This window comes from Balaenoptera physalus, assembly GCF_965194825.1.
Source record: "Balaenoptera physalus genome assembly, chromosome: 20".
NCBI classification, from domain to species: Eukaryota; Metazoa; Chordata; class Mammalia; order Artiodactyla; family Balaenopteridae; genus Balaenoptera; species Balaenoptera physalus.
The window spans coordinates 21,587,636-21,608,582 of record NC_138901.1 but is presented as its reverse complement, the minus strand read 5'-3'; the positions used below and the strand labels follow the sequence as shown (position 1 = coordinate 21,608,582).

General features: G+C 39.9%; 1 protein-coding gene across 8 annotated transcripts in view; it reads left to right on the top strand.

Annotated features, from left to right (window-relative positions):
• BRCA1 (BRCA1 DNA repair associated) overlaps positions 1 to 20,947 on the top strand; it is a 61,156-nt gene that overhangs the window by 13,788 nt on the left and 26,421 nt on the right. For 2 of the 8 annotated variants that reach the window (XM_082440771.1, XM_082440769.1), the window contains exons 4-11: positions 4,564 to 4,641; positions 5,603 to 5,691; positions 6,248 to 6,387; positions 7,468 to 7,570; positions 8,520 to 8,565; positions 9,907 to 9,983; positions 10,906 to 11,022; positions 14,745 to 14,833. In XM_082440771.1, coding sequence (XP_082296897.1) covers positions 4,564 to 4,641; positions 5,603 to 5,691; positions 6,248 to 6,387; positions 7,468 to 7,570; positions 8,520 to 8,565; positions 9,907 to 9,983; positions 10,906 to 11,022; positions 14,745 to 14,833 — 739 coding nt within the window. Of the gene's footprint in view, positions 1 to 4,563; positions 4,642 to 5,602; positions 5,692 to 6,247; positions 6,388 to 7,464; positions 7,571 to 8,519; positions 8,566 to 9,906; positions 9,984 to 10,905; positions 14,329 to 14,744; positions 14,834 to 20,947 lie in introns of all 8 variants that reach the window. The other 6 variants (XM_082440770.1, XM_082440768.1, XM_082440766.1 and 3 more) reach the window with 4 other exon arrangements.

The window sequence follows — 20,947 nt, the reverse complement described above, 5'->3', positions numbered from 1 at the left end:
CGCTTGCCACAACTAGAGAAAGCCTGTGCACAGCAACAAAGACCCAACACAGCCAAAAATAAATAAAATTTAAAAAAAAAGAAAAGAAAACAGAGCCTTATTTATACAAACTGACAAGGTTTGGTGGGACCAGCAACATAAGTGGATGCTGAGACGCTAAGCTGTGGAGCTCTCAGGGTCTTTATTTCCTTTAACAAGGGACCGTATTTGTCCATTATCTTAGCTCTGTTGATAGTAAGCCAGGGTACCCAATATAACTGAAGGTAGCCAAAAGTTAGCTTGCCTTTATTTTGCCTATACTTAGAACTATTAATTCATTGCTTCCTTCCAGGATAGACTTGGACAAGCAACTCAAAATTAGATGAGTTTCCATAACTTGTTAAACTGTTCAGGGTGTAGATGTGCTCAAAAATGAGTACTCTGAAAAGTCCCCCAGATTTGTTTGTGGCAGTGTGATTTTACTATTCTCCATCAGCGTTTTCTTAAAGAGCTGAAGCTGCCCTTTAGAAAACATACTGCATTTTCTTTAAAAATGTATTACCGGGCTTCCCTGGTGGCGCAGTGGGTGGGAGTCCGCCTGCCAATGCAGGGGACACGGGTTCGAGCCCTGGTCTGGGAAGATCCCACATGCCACGGAGCAACTGGGCCCGTGAGCCACAATTACTGAGCCTGCGCGTCTGCAGCCTGTGCTCTGCAACAAGAGAGGCCGCGATAGTGAGAGACCCGCGCACCGCGATGAAGAGTGGCCCCCGCTTGCCATAACTAGAGAAAGCCCTCGCACAGAAACGAAGACACAACACAGCCATAAATAAATAAATAAATTAATTAATTAAAAAAAAAAAAGAAATAGGGTCATACTTTAAAAAAAAAAAAATGTATTGCCTTTCCTTAACCATTGGGCTTTAGAAACCCAAGAATCCCAGAACTTGTCTTAGACCTTTTCACTAAGAACCTTATGTAGAACTTGTATATGTGTTTTCATTTAATTAGTGCATCACATAGATTCCCCAGGGCTCTAAAACAGAGTTTAATAAATTCTTCTGAGCTCTGAAAGACATGCCACTGTTCTGTTGATCTGTCAATATTTTCCTTAGCTCAGTCTTTTCAAGTCGTACAAGTTCATTTTCTCTTTTGAGTTTAATAACCTTTATGAGTCTGTTCTTTTTCTAGCATAAAGAAAGATTGGAACTCATAATATCTTGGTTGATTTCTATGTATCTGGTTTTCCTGTGTTACTTATGTAATTATTGTACAGGCTGCAACATCTATAGCTTGACTTATCATGCAATATCTTAGCTGCTGTATTCTGCAGTACTATGTTTAGGGAATTACCTCCCTACCTCTACTCTGAATTGTTGAATTGTACCATTTGCCAGTGTGATGCATTGATGCCTCCTAGAGCCATTATGGTAGAGTGCAGGTAGTATTTGCATCTTCTCAAGGAGTGGTAGCCTCTATTTTGTGGCTCTTTAAATGGGCTTTATGGGACTTCCCTGAGTCCAGTGGTTAGGACTCTGCACTCCCAATGCAGGGGGCCCAGGTTCGATCCCTGGTCAGGGAACTAGATCCCGCATGCCTCCCGCATGCCGCAACTAAAGATCCCACATGCCACAACAGAGGTCCCGCACACGGCAACGAAGATCCCCCATGCCACAACTAAGACCCAACATCGCCAAATAAATAAATAAATGTTTAAATGGGCTTTATATACAAAGCAGGTAGCTTTTTAATACCCCTGTCCCCTAAACCATAGAATTGTTGTCAAGTGCAACGTGGTAGTTCAAGCAACTATATAAGTGAAGAAGGACCCCTGGGTCTCCTTGACCAAACCTACCTACATTTACTTTCTCTGGTGGAAAAACCATGGGCTTTGCTACAGTTCAATCCTAGATCCAGTATCACCTTTACCACTTACTTGATTACTGTATGATCTGGGACAAGTCTCTACTGTAAAATGAAGATAATACTTTAGGGTTGTGTAGACTGAGAGGGAGCAATGCATGCTAAAGGACCTGGAGGGTAAAAAGTGCTCTCTAAGTGTCTGCTGGCTCACCATTCCCACTGCCTTTTCAGCTCCCTAAATCTTCTTTCCTGGCTCTCTTCAATGTCGGTATCTTCTCTCTACTCCCTTCCCCAGTCACCTCCCTCGCCATAATATTATGTCCTTTATAATAGCAGGGATTTTGTTTTCCTTTTCCACTGAATTTCTTGCATCTAGAACAATACTGGACATGTAGTAAATATTGGTTGTATCAGTGAATCACTGCTTTTAATAATCATCACCACAGCTACTTCTGCTCTCTTCACTTTTTTCCGTTCTACCTCTCTTTTGAGTCTTCTTTTGTCTTCTTCCTAAGGGAACGTTGATCTTTATGGACACCACCAGCCAATGGGAGCAGTATTTTCCTTTCTTAAGGAAGCTGACTCAGGACTTCCCTGGTGGTTCAGTGGGTAAAACTCCGTGCTCCCAATGCAGGGGGCCGGGGTTCGATCCCTGGTTGGGGAACTAGAATCCCTCATGCATTCCAGAACTAAGAGTCCGCATGCCACAACTAAGAGTCAGCATGCTGCAGCTAAGAAGCCCGCATGCTGCGACTAAGAAGCCTGCACGCTGCAGCTAAGACCCGGCGCAGCCTAAATAAATAAATGTTAAAATCTTTATTAAAAGAAAAAGGAAGCTGACTCTGAACATGTTGCATATGATCTTCAAGTCTTCTTAGCCATATTCAGCGTCTGAGACAAACAACAAAATTGTTCTTTATCCAAAGCCATTCTAAAACCCTGAGTGAGCCTCCTTCATTCCTTAGATGTCTAGTGAGCAGCTTGATTATGGCAGATACTCTGTTGGGCATTGTGAATATAAAAAGGAGCATGATTTCTTCCAGCCTTGAGGGGTTTTTTGTTTTGTTTTGTTTTGTTTTTTATTTTATTTATTTATGGCTGCGTTGGGTCTTCATTGCTGTGCGCGGGCTTTCTCTAGTTGTGGTGAGCGGGGGGCTACTCTTCGTTACAGTGCACGGGCTTCTCATTGCAGTGGCTTCTCGTTGCGGAGCACGGGCTCTAGGTGCACGGGCTTCAGTAGTTGTGGCATGCAGGCTCAGTAGTTGTGGCTCGCGGGCTCTAGAGCACAGGCTCAGTAGTTGTGGCGCACAGGCTTAGTTGCTCTGTGGCATGCGGGATCTTCCTGGACCAGGGCTCAAACCCGTGTCCCCTGCATTGGCAGGCGGATTCTCAACCACTGTGCCACCAGGGAAGTCCTGTGTACAAGTTTTATGTGGGCTTATGTTTTCATTTCCCCTGGAAAGAAACCTAGGAGTAGAACTGCAGAGTCTTATGGTAACTCTTTGTTTAACATCTTGAGGAACTGCCAAACAGTTTTCTGAAGTGACTGCGTTGTTTTATATTTCTACCAGCAATGAATGAGGATTTCAGTTGCTCCACATCTTCACCAATACTTATTATTATCTGTCTTTTTAATTAGGGCCATCGTAGTGGGCATAAAGTGGCATCTCATTGTGGCTTTGATTTCCTTTTTCCTAATGACTAATGATATCGAGCATCTTTTCATGTGCTTATTGGCCATTTGTATATCTCCTTTGGAAAAAATAGTTCTTCATATCCTCTGCCCATTTTTTAATTGGGTTATTTCTTTTTTTATTGAATTTTAAGAGTTCTTCATATATTCTGGATACAAGTCCCTTATCAGATATATGATTAGCAGATATTTTCTCTCATTCTGTGGATTGTCCCTTCACCTTCTTCATAGTATTATTTGTAGCACCGAAGTTTTTAAGTTTGATGTAGTCTAGTGTACCCATTTTTTCTTTGGTTGCTTGTGTTTTTGCCATTTATTTATTTATGAAATCATTGCTTAACCCATGGTCACAAACACTTATAGTTTTAGTTCTTACATTTAGTTCTGTGATCCATTTTGAGTTAATTTTTCTGTATTGTGTGAGGTAGGAGTCTATCTTCATTTTTTTGCATGTGGATATCTAGCTGTCCCAGTGCTATTTGTTGATAAGATTGTTCCTTTTCCATTTAATTGTCTTGGTGCTATTGTTGAAAATCAACAATAACATAGATGTATGTTTGTACTCTCATTCTATTCCATCTATGTATATGTTTATCCTTATGCTAGTACCATGCTGTCTTGATTACTGTAACTTCTGTATTGAGGTGCTGAGTTTTTAAACTAATTATAATCATTTTACTTGAACTACTTACCATTTTTGTCTGATTATGCAGCATGAAATAATTATGAGTATATCATTAAATACACCATATTAACTTTTAATAAGTTTTATTTGATCATAACAGTAAGCCATATGCGTGTAAGTTCAGTTTTCATAGATCTTTGCTTATATAGTTTGTTTTCTGATTATGGAGCATCTAAAAACAATTAAAGGCCATTGGTTGTAATTCACCTGCCATTACCTTTAAAATGGCTCTTAAGGGCAGTTGTGAGATTTTCTTTTCATGGCTATTTGCTTTTTGAATATTCTCTCTGCAAAAAAAAAAAATGTAACTTGAGTTGTTCTTTTCATTCTTTAAAATTTATAGATTTTGTATGCTGAAACTTCTCAACCAGAAGAAAGGGCCTTCACAGTGTCCTTTGTGTAAGAATGATATAACCAGAAGGTATATAATTTGGGTAGTTGGGGGATTGGAAGTGACAACAACAGGAAAAAGTAGAAATTCCTTAATAACATAGCTGGTATTCCTATCAAACCACTCATCAGTAGAAAAATATATAAAAAAGGGTGTTTAGCTGACAGGGTAAATTATTTCTAAAGTCATTTTTCTGAAAATTTTACAGTACATCTGCCTTATACAGGTACTAGCAATTCATCGCCTTTTTCTAATCCTTCTAAATGATGCAAGAACTTGCAGTCTTATCTAATATAGGACTGTACCTCCCTACCCCCATTGTCCTGATCCTGCTTTTATTTTTCTTCCTTGCGTATATTTCTACTTATTTACACACACACATATGCAATGCATTTATTTATTGTGTGTCCCTCTGGCCAGGATGTAAGCTCTATTGGGGCACTGGCTTTGTCTGTCTCAGTCAACACTGTTTTTCCAATGTTTGACACATAGTAGTCACTCAGATATGTAAATGAATAAATAAATTATGTTGTCCTACAACTGTCCTAAACCAAAATCTCTCTTTGGACATTGTTATCTATCTGTGATTTTGAAATAATGTAATCATCATTTGGCAGAAATCCCTGAGAGCTAGAAGTGGCAGTTTGGGTGGATGGGATTCAGATGTTAAGAATAATAAGTTCTCTATGCAGTGGATTTATATCTACTGTGGATTCAAAGTACTATTATTTTAGATAGTTATAGGCTTTTGGTAAGTTTGAATGGCCAAAAAAAATTATAAAAACAATCAATACTGCTATGTGGTTTTATTCTGCTGTCAATGATGTTTTGATTAGTGTAATGTCACTAATAGCTCTGTTCTTCTCATATAGTTTTTTTTTTTAACTGTTGCTACTTCTTTTTTTACGTTTACATGTCTTTCCTTATTTTAGTGTCCTTAAAAAGTTGGTAATCACTTGCTAAGTGTGTCTTTCAAACAATTTACTTTCAGAAGCCTACAAGAAAGTACAAGATTTAGTCAGCTTGTTGAAGAGCTATTGAAGGTCATTCATGCTTTTGAGCTTGACACAGGATTGCAGAGTAAGTGTTGCATAACCCCAGGGGCCAATGCTCAAGTGAATTATTTTATATGAATAGGTGATAAGACCTTTTGGTCTAGGTTAACTTTAGCTCTTTATCTGTAATCTATTTTTTAAATCATTCCCACTGGTCTCACACCTTATTTTATCCATCCTAAGATGCACGTTTTTTATTTGCACATCTCCAAAATTGGGAGCAATTTACCATCAATGGTGTGTCATTGTTTAATTTAGTGTTTTCTTTCTTAGTGGTACAGAAAATAATGGTGCATTTTATATCACTGGTATCTTAATTTCAGTGAAATATGGTATTAATAGGCAAATTTGTTAGTATTAAGGTGGGAAAAAAAGGACTAGAAATAACTTTGGTCTGTGTGTTCATTTCCTAGGAGTAGAACTTCTGAAGTTCATTTTTAAAAAAAGTATAGGCAACCTTTAATGCATTGTTTTAATATTGTACAACAAAGAGCATGCACAGGCTTTCTCTTGGTTCTTTGCTTACAATTAATACATTTTTTTCTAACAGCAAAAATAATGTTTTCCTTTGTAATTCACAGTTGCAAACAGTTATAACTTTTCAAAAAAGGAAAATAACTCTCCTGAGCATCTGAAGGAGGAAGTTTCTATCATTCAAAGTATGGGCTACCGAAACCGGGCCAAAAGACTTCAACAGAGTGCACCTGAAAATCCTACCTTGGTAAGGCCATTTTTGTGTATTCTGATAACATCTCTTTATTGAGCACTTGGAATTGGTGAGTGTGCTAGATGCTTATGGATTTACATAAAAAGTCAGTAAACAAGGGAAGATGGTAAATTAAGTGGCCAAACAAGAGTTAAAGGAGACAAGAGAAGGTCCCCGGTTTTAGTGCTTTGTTCATTCTGATGAACATATTTTGGTTCATATCTGTCTAAGATAGCCACAAGGACACTGATGGTCAGCTTGCTAGTTTTTAAAATAACCATCTTATGGCAGTTCTCCAGGGACAAGGAATTATCTTCTATTTTATTGCCTCTGAAAAGTTGCCTGGAAAAAAAAAATCGGTTTTTAACATTTGAAAATTGCTTCAAGTTAAAAGTGTAATTGTCAAAGAAAATGCAGAGATTTGCGCTGTTGTTATTCATATGTGAATGAATAATGAAGATCTTAAAAATAATAGTTCTCTGGTTTCCCTGGTGGCGCAGTGGGTATGAGTCTGCCTGTTAATGCAGGGGACATGAATCCGAGCCCTGGTCCGGGAAGATCCCACATGCCGCGGAGCAACTAAGCCAGTGAGCCACAACTACTGAGTCTGCGCTCTAGAGCCCGCGAGCCTAGAGCCCGTGCTCCGCAACAAGAGAAGCCACTGCAATGAAGAGCCAGCGCACCACAGCGAAGAGTGGCCCCCGCTCAGCACAGCTAGAGAAAGCCCGCGCACAGCAAAGACCCAATGCAGCCAAAAATAAATAAATAAATTAATTAATTAATTAAAAAAGAAAGACAATGAAAAAAAAAACCAAAAAGAAAAAAAATGCTTTCCTTATCTTTAAAAATATTACACAGATAATACATATTTAGTTTAGAAAAATTTAGAACAACAGAGAGAGGGGAAAAGTATTCAAAGCACACAAAACTCATACATTCTTGTGTGTAGTTTGCGAAGTGTTTTTTTGAGGTGTCATAAATGTTAGCTAATTGATAATGGTCTATTTGTTTTGTCCATGGCTTTGAGTTTAAGTTAAGAAAAAAAAAGCACAGAACTGGCCAACAATTTGTTGATCATTCTTTACTGCTTAGCAGGAAACCAGTCTTAGTGTCCAGCTCTCTAACCTTGGAATTGTGAGATCTCTGAGGACAAAGCAGCAGATACAACCTCAGAAGAAGTCTGTCTACATTGAATTGGGTAAGAGTCTCAGATTTTGTAAGTTTAGAATAATAGTTGCTGGATTCCTTGTCTAAGAGTTTTACCAAAAACCTTGGTCACAATTTATACAGTGGCAGGGAGCTCTGGGAAGTGAAAATAAAATAATTTTACTAGCCTTATGGTGTGTTATAAATAATGTAAAAGATGCAGGTCTCACCTTAAAGAACCTTACTTTGTAAAGACAGCAAAAGAAAGGATGTCTGGTTATAAGTATGTGTAAATATACTTTGGAAATGTGGAGAGTAGGGCTAAGAAAGAATGTGATGAGTGGGCTACAGCATTTGGAGGGATCTAAGATAACTTGTACTAGACTAGAAAGACTTTTAAGAACAGCTGAGCTCAGTTCAGACAGGTCTCTCTATGTCTTATCGTTTAGAGTGTATTTATAATTGGAAAGAACGGCCCTCCTTTGAGCTCCCAAGCACTAATGTTTGCCATAGCACTTATCAGATTCTTTCGAAATTTCTTGTGTCTTTTCCCCTTTTAAGATCATAAGTTCCTAGACAACAGGTATTGCCTCATAAAAATAATCAAAATAATTGTAATAGAGAATATTTAGGAGCACCTACTGTACTGTACACACTGGTGTGTTTTACTTGTGTAACTCATTTAAGATGCATGACAAACCTGAGGTGATTACTACTATTATACTTATATTACAGATGAGGGAATTAAGGCGCAGAGAGGCTAAGAAATTTTGCCAAGGTCGTAAAGCTAGTAAGTGACAGAGCTGTGATTCAGACCTGTGCTCGCGACCGCTTCTCTGTATTGCCTGACATATGCATCATTGTGCCTGCCAGGTAGTGGGTGCTCAGTAAATACTTCTTGAAGATATGTTTTGCAACAAGTGTGTTTTTTGAGTTTAACCCTTTCAATAAAAATCCTTTTATTGATTTGTTATTTGGGGGTATTTGGGGAATTTTTTTAGGATCTGATTCTTCTGAAGATACAGTTAATAAGGCCAGTTATTGCAGGTGAGTCAAAGAGAGCCTTCTTCTATGAAGCTGGCATTTTTGTATCTAGTTAATATTAAGGATTGGTATTTCTTTAGGTTAGAATCATGGCATAGGAATAGACCTTAAAGACCATCTACTTTAATCTCCTCATTTTATAGCTGAGAAAATATCCTTTTTAAAATTATTTATTTATTTATTTATTTATTTTTGGCTGCGTTGGTTCTTCGTTGCTGCGCGCGGACTTTCTCTAGTTGCGGCGAGCGGGGGCTACTCTTCAGTGCAGTGCGCAGGCTTCTCGTGGCGGTGGCTTCTCTTGTTGCAGAGCACAGGCTCTAGGTGCGTGGGCTTCAGTAGTTGTGGCTCGCGGGCTCTAGAGCACAGGCTCAACAGTTGTGGCACACGGGCTTAGCTGCTCCGCGGCATGTGGGATCTTCCCGGACCAGGACTCGAACCCGTGTCCCCTGCATTGGCAGGCGGATTCTTAACCACTGCGCCACCAGGGAAGTCCAGAAAATACCCTTTTTACTTCGTTGGTTGGTTTCTTAGTAAAGAGTTTGAAAGAGTTTAAAGTAACAGTAGAACTATGCACAGACTTACTTCCAGCAGGTGGTTGTGCCCTAGCTTAGTTCCTCGTGTATGGTAGTGTTGACTCAGTGATAATTGTGGCTGTTGAAAACATTAGAGTACTCAGTTTTCAATTCTTTCCTTCCTTTGTTCCTTTATTCCGTCTGTAACTCAAACTTTGTCTACCTAAATTAAACCATAATCTACAAGCAGCCCCCAACTGGGTTGTCAAATTGCTTTCCTTAGGAATTAGTGCTTGACCCTAAGATCTGTGATGGTGTCACTGCCAATCAGATTTTGTTTGCAAATGACTTTTTCCTGATCTCTCAATTGGGAGAAAATGGTTTTTAGCCTGAAAAGAAGCACAGAAGGCAGTGCTGCAAAGTGGTGTGCTTTTGCATTCTATTGGAATGTCTGTTCCATCCCAGTGCTCACTTTGTTTAGATAACTTTGTGCTTGTATTCTCATTAAGATATATTTTAAGTTTTGTTGGTTTTCTCTTTACTATCTTTTAGCTATTATTTGGCCATCATTTAAATTTTAGTTCTCATTTGTATGTTCATAAAGCAATGTTCTATACTACTGCTGTGATTTTTGTGACCGTATGTTCTCAGTCTTTGACCATTTCATTTTGAATAGAAGTTACCAAAGGAGAGTGCAGATTTCAAAAAGTAAATCAAATTGATCACCCTTATTGCAACCCTACCTAGAGGAGCTAAAATACTTGATCATGTGACAACTATGTGCGCATATAAACTACTGTTTCTCACTAAGGCTTCTGTCTTTTCCCTATAGTGTAGGAGACCATGAATTGTTAGAAATCACCCCTCAAGGAGCCAAGGCTGAAGCCAGTTTGAATCCTGCAAAAAAGGGTAATGGCAAGTCTTCCAACTTAACAGGCACTAAAGAAAGAATAGGTAGATGTGGTACTGTAATTAGATTATTCTGAAGAACCATTTGGGACGTTTATAATTCACAACATTTCTTGGCAGAGTTAGAATATCGTTCTTTCTCAGATGTCATGGTACAGCCTGACAATGGCACTAGACTGATATGGTTATAATAGTACCCTATGTAATTGGTTGTTGCCTTTACTTTTAACTGCTGTGTTTTTATTTCATACTTTGCATACTGGTATTTAGATAGAGGGAGTATGAGTCTGAAGATAGAACAGAGCACTATATGTCTGATGCCCAAACTGTACATTTTTTTTTTTTTGATTGAAGTAGAGTTGATTTACAATATTGTGTTAATTTCTGCTGTACAGCAAAGTGATTCAGTTTTACATATATATATACATGTTTTGTAATATTATTTTCCATTATGGTTTATCACAGGATATTGAATATAGTTCCCTGTGCTATACAGTAAGATCTTATTATTTATCCATTCTATATATACTAGTTTGCATCTGCTAACCCCAAACTCCCCCTTCATCTCTCCTCCACCTTCCCTCCCCCTTAGCAACCACGTCTGTTCTCCATGTCTGTGAGTCTCAAACTGTGCTTTTAATTCACTGTTAGAGTTTAGCAAAATAGGAGGTATGGTTTATGAGTAGGGAGAATTCTGAAATTAAAATTCTAATTATTTTGAGTGGAAATAATGAGAATCTAGATAAATAGGAATTAAGCAAAGGAGTATGAGCTACATCTTCAGTATACTTGATAGTGGAGGTGTCTCTAAGAATAGCCAGTTCCTTCATTCCCCCTCAACTAAGTTGTATTAAGTACATATTTTTTTCATAATAATTCAGTTTTTAAGCACCTTGGTTTTTTTGTTTTTTGTTTTTTCCAGCTGCTTGTGAGTTTTCTGAGAAGGACATAACAAAGGCTGAACATCATCAATTCAGTAATAAAGATTTGACCACCACTGAGAAGCATGAAACTGAGAAGCATCCAGAAAAGTATCAGGGTATTTCTGTTTCAAACTTGCATGTGGAGCCATGTGGCACAGATACTCATGCCAGCTCATTACAACATGAAAACAGCAGTTTATTACTCACTAAAGACGGAATGAATGTAGAAAAGGCTGAATTCTGTAATAAAAGCAAACAGCCTGTCTTAGCAAAGAGCCAACAGAGCAGATGGGCTGAAAGTAAGGACACATGTAATGATAGGCAGACTCCCAGTACAGAGAAAAAGGTAGTTCTGAATGCTGATCCCCTATATGGGAGAAAAGAACTGAATAAGCAGAAACCTGCATGCTCTGACAGTCCTAGAGATTCCCAAGAGTTTCCTTGGATAACAGTGAATAGTAGCATACAGAAAGTTAATGAATGGTTTTCCAGAAGTGATGAAACATTAACTTCTAACGACTCACGTGATGGGGGATTTGAATCAAACACTGAAGTAGCTTGTGCAGTGGAAGTTCCAAAGGAAGTTGATGGATATTTGGGTTCTTCAGAGAAAATAGACTTAATGGCCAGTGATCCTCATGGTGCTTTAATACGTGAAAGTGAAAGAGTCCACTCCAAACCAGTAGAGAGTAATATTGAAGATAAAATATTTGGGAAAACCTATCGGAGGAAGGCAAGCCTCCCTAACTTGAGCCACATAGCTGAACATCTAATTATAGGAGCATCTACTGTAGAACCTCAGATAACACAAGAGCGCCCCCTCACAAATAAACTAAAGCGTAAAAGGAGAAGTACATCAGGCCTTCATCCTGAGGATTTTATCAAGAAAGTCGATTTGGCAGTTATTCCAAAGACTCCTGAAAAAATAACTGAGGGAACTGACCAAACAGAGCAGAATGGTCATGGGATGCATGTTACTAGTAATGGTCCTGAGACTGAAATGAAAGGTGATTATGTTCAGAAAGAGAAAAATGCTAACCTAACAGAGTCATTGGAAAAACAATCTGCTTTCAGAACTAAGCCTGAACCTATAAGCAGCAGTATAGGCAATATGGAACTAGAATTGAATATGCATAGTTCAAAAGCACCTAAAAATAGGCTGAGGAGGAAGTCCTCTACCAGGAAGATTCATGCACTTGAACTAGTAGTCAGTAGAAACCCAAGCCCACCTAATCATACTGAACTACAAATTGATAGTTGTTCTAGCAGTGAAGAGATGAAGAAAAAACATTCCAGCCAAATGCCAGTCAGGCACGGCAAAAAGCTTCAATTCATGGGAGATAAAGCACCTACAACTGGAGCCCAGAAGAGTAACAAGCCACACGAACAAATAAATAAAAGACTTGCCAGTGACACTTATCCAGAACTAAATTTAACAAACATACCTGGTTTTTTAACTCACTGTTCTAGTTCTAATAAACTTCAAGAGTTTGTTAATCCTAGCCTTCAAAGAGAGGAGAACCTAGGAAAAATTCAAGTGTCGAATAGTACCAAAGACCCCAAAGATCTGACATTAAGTGGAGGAAAAGGTTTGCAAATTGAAAGATCTGTAGAGAGTACCGGTATTTCCTTGGTACCTGATACTGATTATGGCACTCAGGATAGTATCTCATTACTGGAAGCTGACACCCTAGGGAAGGCAAAGACAGCACCAAATCAACATGTGAGTCTGTGTGCAGCAATTGAAAGCCCCAAGGAACTTATCCATGGTTGTTCTAAAGATATTAGAAACGACACAGAGGACTTTCAGGATCCACTGGGACATGACATTAACCACATTCAGGAGGGGAGCATAGAAATGGAAGAGAGTGAACTTGATACACAGTATTTGCAGAATATGTTCAAGGTTTCAAAGCGTCAGACGTTTGCTCTGTTTTCAAATCCAGAAAATCCAGAAACGGAATGTGCAGCAGTCTGTGCCCACTCTGGGTCCTTAAGGGAACAAAGTCCAAGAGTCCCTCTTGAATGCAGACAAAAAGAAGAAAATCAGGGAAAGAGTGAGTCTAAAATCAAGCATGTGCGGGCAATTAATACAACTGTGGACTTCCCTGTGGCTGGTCAAAAAGATAAGAAGCCGAGCGATCATGCCAAATGTAGCCCAAAAAGAGTAACTAGGCTTTGTCAGTCATCACAGTTCAGAGGCAACAAAACTGAGCTCGTTATTGCAAATAAACATGGGATTTCACAAAACCCATATCTTATACCATCACTTTCTCCCATCAGGTCATCTGTTAAAACTATATGTAAGAAAAACCTGTCAGAGGAAATGTTTGAGGAACCTGTAATGTCACCTGAAAGAGCAATGGAAAACGAGAGCATCATTCAAAGTACAGTGAACACAATTAGCCAAAATAACATTCGAGAAAGCACTTTTAAAGAAGTCAGCTCAAGCAGTATTAATGAAGTAGGTTCCAGTACTAATGAAGTAGGCTCTAGTATTAATGAAGTAGGTTCCAGTGGTGAAAACATTCAAGCAAAACTAGATAGAAACAGAGGACCTAAATTAAGTGCTTTGCTCAGATTAGGTCTTATGCAACCCGAAGTCTATAAGCAAAGTCTTCCTGTAAGTAACTGTCAACTTCCTGAAATAAAAAGGCAAGGAGAAAATGAAGGCACACTTCAGGCTGTTAATGCAGATTTCTCCCCACGTCTAATTTCAGATAACCTAGAACAACCTATGGGAAGAAGCCATGCTTCTCAGGTTTGTTCTGAGACACCTGATGACTTGTTAAATGATGACAAAATAAAGGAAAATAGCAACTTTGCTGAAAGTGACATTAAGGAAAGATCTGCTGTTTTTAGCAAAAGTGTCCAAAAAGGAGAATTCAGAAGGAGCCCTGGCCCTTTAGCCCATCATACATGTTTGGCTCAGGGTCACGAAAGAGGGGCTGAGTCCTCAGAAGAGAATGTGTCTAGTGAGGATGAAGAGCTTCCCTGCTTCCAACACTTACTTGGTAAAGTAACCAATACACTGTCTCCATCTACAAGACATAATGCTGTTGCCACAGAGGGTCTATCTAAGGAAACAGAGGAGAACCTAATATCATTGAAGAATAGCTTAAATGACTGCAGTGACCAGGTGACATCGGCAAAGGCATCCCAGGAACATCACCTTCATGAGGAAGCGAGATATTCTAATAGCTTATTTTCTTCACGGTGCAGTGCAGTGCAAGACTTGACCGCTAATACAAACACCCAGGATCCTTTCTTGATGTTTGATCCTCTTTCCAAACAAGTGTGGCATCAGTCTGAAAACCAGGAAGTTCTGAGTGACAAGGAATTGGTTTCAGATGATGACGAAAGGGAAACTGGCTTGGAAGAGGATAATCGCCAAGAAGAGCAGAGTGTGGATTCAGACATAGGTATTGGAACCAGGTTTTTGTGTTTGCCCCCGTCTATTTTATAGAAATGAACTAAATGTTTATGCCTTTGGGGGAGCACATTTTACGAGTTTCCAAGTACAATGAAAGTAACTGCTTCTTAAACTTTAAACATGTTCTTCCCAAGGTGCTTTTCCTCAAAAGTCCTTTACTCAGCTAGAACATCTTTTCTATTTGAATGAGATTTAATGCCCTAATTATTGGTGGACTTGCTTCTGGTTTTCATCCTTACGATCCCTAAGAGGAAATCCGGTGTCCCCAAACAAAGAGTATAATCATTTTGTGTGACATGAAAGTGAAGTTTGTCCTGTCAATGAGAAGAAACAGGTACTGCAAGTTGGAGTATTTATTGGCTGTCTGTTTTTACAACTGAATCTCTATTTTCCTTATCATGTAAGGTGAAGCAGCATCCGAGTATGAGAGTGAAACGAGCCTCTCTGAAGACTGTTTGGGGCTGTCCTCTCAGAGCGATATCTTAACCACTCAGGTAAAAAGCACATGGGGATGTGTGTGTGGTGTTCTCAGTGCTGTGCACCCCGCATTCTTACATTTGCTTATATCACCTCTTAGAATTAATGGTACAACAGTTGTGTGTGGGACCTTGTCTCCTCAAACTGGATGGTAAGCACCGAGATGGAACACGTTACCTTCTATTTCATACACACACATACACGCACGTACGTACCAACATGCTCACTGCAGAACACTAAATACTGAATTTAATGAATAAGTGAAACCTTCAAAACCCATTTGCCCTATAGCAGAAACATATATGAAAGCACTACTGTATCAAATAGAGGGGTGTGTTTCTTCTCAGTACCAAATTGACACCTACAGAGTTCTCTTCCTGTTCGACACTATCTAGCCTTTGACTGTTCGGTGGATACTTCTTTTTGTTTTTTCTTTTTAAGTCATATAGTTATTTGTTCTTCAGTGCCTGTAAGTCATCTTTTTTCTTTAAAAAAGTACACAATTTTACTTCTTTTCCTAGTGGTCAATATCCAATATTTTGGTGACTTGTGAGGGGGGTAACAGCTTTGTCATATCTACAACATTTGGTAACATGAATATTTCAGTACTCCAGGCAGAATAGTCTCCTAGAAAAAGCATTCTCTACCACAGCATCTAAAAATTAACATCATATTCCTCACAGAACCTGGCTCTGTCTCCTAATTTTTATGTTGTAGGAGTGGCACCAAAATTTTCTAAGTTCTCATATTCAAAACTTCAGGCTCATTCAGCTTTTTTTTCTTCCTTCCTTCCTTCCTTCCTTCCTTCCTACCTTCCTTCCTTCCTTCCTTCTTCCCTTCCTCCCTTCCTTCCTTCCGCTGCGCCAGGTCTTTAGTTGTGCCATGTGGGATTTTTTCGTTGCAGCATGTGGGATCTAGTTCCCTGACCAGGGATCGAACCCGGGCCCCCTGCATTGGGAGCACAGAGTCTTAACCACTGGACCACCAGAGAAGACCCTCAACTTATTTTTTTAGAATATGGACACAGTGGTTGCTGGTGGTAATATTGGTGAGAGTTCTGTACCAGGCTGTGTGATATCTGGACCACTTTGAATCATCCTGCCATGACTTCTTTTTCTCACCTAAACCTTAAATACACCTTCAGCTGCTAGCAAAAAATGACATTTTTTTCTGAACTTCCTGAAATGCCAGATTAGATAAAACTGAGAAAAGCCGATAGTCTTATAATATTGTATATGTGCATCATAAAAAACTTAGAAAATACAGATAAATAAAAATCATCCCTGACTGTCCAGTGGTTAAGACTCCGTCCTTCCACTGCAGGGGCACGGGTTCCATCCCTGTCGAGGAACTAAGATCCCACATGCCGCAGGGCAACTAAGCCTGTGCGCCACTACTACTGAGCTTGCGCACCACAGCTAGAGAGCCCACTTGCCATAATGAAAGATCCTGCATGCCCCAACTAAGACCCGACGCAGCCAAAAATTTTTAAAAAAAAGAAAAAAAAAGATTGGTTCGGTAAATTTTAACATTTATCTCTGGTATGATATACAAAAGATAGGTAATAGTTGTTGCCTTCAGGTGGGGAAATAGATGATTGGGAGAAGGAGAAGGAGGAAGCCTTACTTTTCTCTGAATATCCTTTTGTGCCTTGAATTTTATACCATGAACTTGTATTAATTATTTTTAAAATTAAATTCTATGCATTAAAAGTCATTACTATTAACTTATTGGTATATATTCTTTCTTCTTCCTATTGTACACGGGGGGGGTGTGTGTGTATACCTTATCTTTAAAAAACATTTAGATGATACTCTACATACTTACATTGTTTTTACTATGTCACTAAATTTTCTTCAATGAATTTATTTATTTATTTTTTAAAAATTTATTTATTTATTTATTTTTGGCTGTGTCGGGTCTTCGTTTCTGTGCGAGGGCTTTCTCTAGTTGCGGCAAGCGGGGCCACTCTTCATCGCGGTGCGCGGGCCTCTCACTATCGTGGCCTCTCTTGCTGCGGAGCACAGGCTCCAGACGCGCAGGCTCAGTAGCTGTGGCTCACGGGCCTAGTTGCTCCGCGGCATGTGGGATCTTCCCAGACCAGGGCTCGAACCCGTGTCCCCTGCATTAGCAGGCAGATTCTCAACCACTGCGCCACCAGGGAAGCCCCCAATGAATTTATTTTTAACTACTATATAGTATTCTTTCCTTGTGTACACCATGATTTATTCAACCTATTGCTGAATATGAGGGTTTCAGGGCAAGAGACACAGTTTGCTATCATGTACAGCACTGTATTATTATCTTTTTTAAAAAAATTATTTATTTATTTGGTTGCACTGGGTCTTAGTTGCAGCAGGCGGGCTCCTTAGTTGCAGCTCACTGGCTCCTTAGTTGCAGCACACGGGCTCCTTAGTTGTGGCGTGCAAACTCTTATTTGCGGCATGCATGTGGGATCTAGTTCCCTGACCAGGGATCGAACCCAGGCCCCCTGCATTGGAAGTGCAGAGTCTTATTCACTGTGCCACTAGGGAAGTCCCTGTAGTATTATCTTGATAGCTAAATATTTGCCTACATCCCCAATGACTTCCTTAGTATAAATTCCTAGGACTGGAATTTTGCTGTTTGAGACATGTTATTAAATTGTCGTTTAGAAAGACTGAACCAAGCTGTGCTCTTCCAGCCCCTGTGGTACTTGGTAGCTCCCATTTTCCTATACCTTTGCCAACACCGGGTAGTATCCAGTTCTAAACTTCTGAGTCTTGGCATTGCTATGAGGCCTATAGATAGAGGGTTTGTCTTCTACTGCCTGTTTTCAACACAGAGCAAATCCCTCTAGGACTGAAGCCTGCTGGAGTCAGGAAGAAACCTCTGAGACCACTGCCTTTTCTGTGCCTGAATTGTCACCTGTATTCTCCACTTCTGCAGGATTGCCATGGTGACTAAATTAATGAAAAGATTTTGGAGTCCTTTTCTTTTTTTTTCTTTTTTGGCTGTGCTGCACAGCTTGCAGGATCTTAGTTCCCCAGCCAGGGATCGAACCTGTTCCTCCTGCGGTGGAAGCGCAGAGTTCTAACCACTAGACCGCCAGGGAATTCCCTAGGAGGCCTTTTCTTTGTTTGCAATTACTATGATCCTTTCTCGGTGTGGATTTGGGGCTCTGTCAACATGACTTTCACCTTTTTATCCCTTGTGTTTTAGAGTTGTAGTGTTCGGTTTCTGGTTCCATCTGCCTTAGCCATATTGTATAATATGGGACATTCAATAAACTACCTCCTTGTCTTCTATATTTCTGATCTTGTTCCCAGAGATATATGTCTATTTGTTCAAGATTCATTTTATAACCTGTTTTTATCAAGCATCTACCCAAAACAGAGCCAAAGTCAGATTTCAGGGCTAACTTAAATCTAGAGTAGCTCCAACAAGCAAAATGATTGAAGTGGGATCTTTTCCCAAGGTCTGTTTATACAGAACTGGGGAGACATATATAGGAGATAAATCCTAATTTCGTATCATTAGTATCTGTTCTTTATCAAAGACTGATTAACTATATTTATTCATTAAATATTTATTCATTTCTGCATTAAACATTTACTAAATGCTTACTGCCTGCTGGGTGTTGGGGATACAAAAATGATTAAGGAAGGATTCCATCCATCTAGGAGGAACAGGTATTCCACTTCGGTATACATGTGCACTAGCAGTATAAATGAAGCACTGAGGGGTCATCTGTTCCTGACAGGAGATGTATTATTGGTGGGGACTTCTGTAGGAGATATTCAAGCTGGACCTTAAAAGATGAGAAGAATTTTTTCCAGGTGGAAATCAAGGCAAAGGCACAGAGGCATGAAATCATGACCAGGAAACACAAAGTTGTCCCATGTGACTGGAAAACAGGGCATACGTGGTGTTTTTGGGAAGAAACAAGAGATAAGATCAGAGTGTGGAGGCCCTTTTGATCGACTGATTGATTGATTTTGGGCTGAGTTGGGTCTTCATTGCTGCGCGCGGGCTTTCTCTAGTTGAGGCGAGTGGGGGCTACTCTTCGTTGTGGTGCCTGGGCTTCTCATTGCAGTGGCTTCTTTTATTGCAGAGCACAGGCTCTAGGTGCACAGGCTTCAGTAGTTCTGGCACGCGGGCTTCAGTAGTTGTGGCTCATGGGCTGTAGAGTGCAGGCTCAGTAGTTGTGGCACACGGGCTTAGTTGCTCCGCGGCATGTGGGATCTTCCCGGACCAGGGCTCGAACCCGTGTCCCTTGCATTGGCAGGCGGATTCTTAACCACTGCGCCACCAGGGAAGCCCGTGAAGGCCTTTTTGAATGCTGTGCTTAGGAATTTGGAATTTATCATGAGAGCAATAACGAGTAATAATTATACAGTATTCAGAAAGTGTTAACTTTTTATATGAGCAGTTGTATACAACTAAGCTCCAAATGGAAAAAAGAGACATGATAAACATGGCTTTTAGGGAACTTTAGCTGTATTAAAAGTAGATATCAGAGTAGCACAGTGGGAATAGAAAAGAAAAGTAGGACTAATTCAAGAAACACAAGAATTAGAATCAAGAAAACTGGGTAACCAATTTGGGTTTAGTCTCCCAGATGTATCAGGCCAATTGCCTGCAGGGCAATTTGTCCAAGTTATAAAGTAACTGCTTTGGGAAAACCCAAAGGAAAGTTATCTACCTATAATTCTCCCATTACTTTTCTGATTTTCTAACCTATTTAATGGCCACAGAAGTTAGATGTGATGGTTGTGGCAGTAGTGCCTGATGGAGCTCCTTGAAGCTTATCAGGTATCCTGGTTTCATTCCAGATTTACTGAGGTGAGCCCTTGGCTAGGATTTGATCAGTGATGGAACTACTCACAAGACACCACGTGGTGGCAATGGTGCTGCTGTGGACATTGGCAGCAAAGCAGTCTCAGTGTAGCAGTGGAAGCCTTTGTGGAGCAGGGAATGCATTTCCCAGTCATAAAAACCTCCTAAAAACTGTGAACTCAGTGTAGCAGGAGAAAGTAGATGGCTTGTTTTTAGTAGAGGGCAAAGTCATTTGTGAGGATCAGAAGAAACAGGGTGAAACAATCTGTTTCCCCAGGGTTTGCTGGCAACCATACATGCTCCTTCTAAAAGTAATGAAGAAATGTATATTTTGGAGAGCTTCTTGCTTACCAAATACTTCGCTTATCAAAAACCTTAGACTTAGCAGATTTCTTCTTCATATGGAGAAATAAACATCAGGAGCCTCATAAGCAAGAGGAGCCCATTATCTTGAATTGAAAACAAAAACTGGCCTTACAGGCTTTCTGAGGGCTCTTTCTGCTGGGTCCTTCCATGTAGCCGGTTCTTCTCTGCAGCGATCTCTAGGTACCCTGTCCCCATCTAGAATGGCAGCACTATTCTAGGGCTGTATCCCCAGTGCCTAACACATAATAGGTGGTCAACAAATAGTTGATGAATGAATAAATAGATAAATTAATGAATTAGCTCTTTGCTTGTTCTGTTAGAAACTAAATGTTCAAAGAATCCCAGAAAAGGAAGAGACCTCACAAGCCAGAGATTAGACATTTTTATATGGACTAACCCAAATCTCTTATGAGTGCCACAATACCAAATTTTTGAAATGCAGCCTGTGGAAGATGTTAACAGAATCAGGCTAATTTTAAATACCAAAAGTGTTTTAAGTACCGTATTTTTTCACTCCCTAGCTTTAAAAGAAAATAACCAACTTCAAAGGACATCACAATAAAACAAGCCTATTTGGGAGAGTTTGAGGAATATTTTCTCCCCCTCTAACATCTTTCTGAAATAATTTCATGGGCATTAATTGCATGAATATGGTCCGATTAAAAGGTGCTCAGGGCTTCCCTGGTGGCGCAGTGGTTAAGAATCCGCCTGCCAATGCAGGGGACACGGGTTTAAGCCCTGGTCTAGGAAGATCCCACGTGCCACGGAGCAACTAAGCGCATGCACCACGACTGAGCCTGCTCTCCAGAGCCCGCGTGCCACAACTACTGAAGCCTGCGCGCTTAGAGCCCGTGCTCTGCAACAAGAGAAGCTGCCACAATGAGAAGCCCGCTCTCCACAAGGAAGAGTACCCCCGCTCAACACAACTAAAGAAAGACCACGCGCAG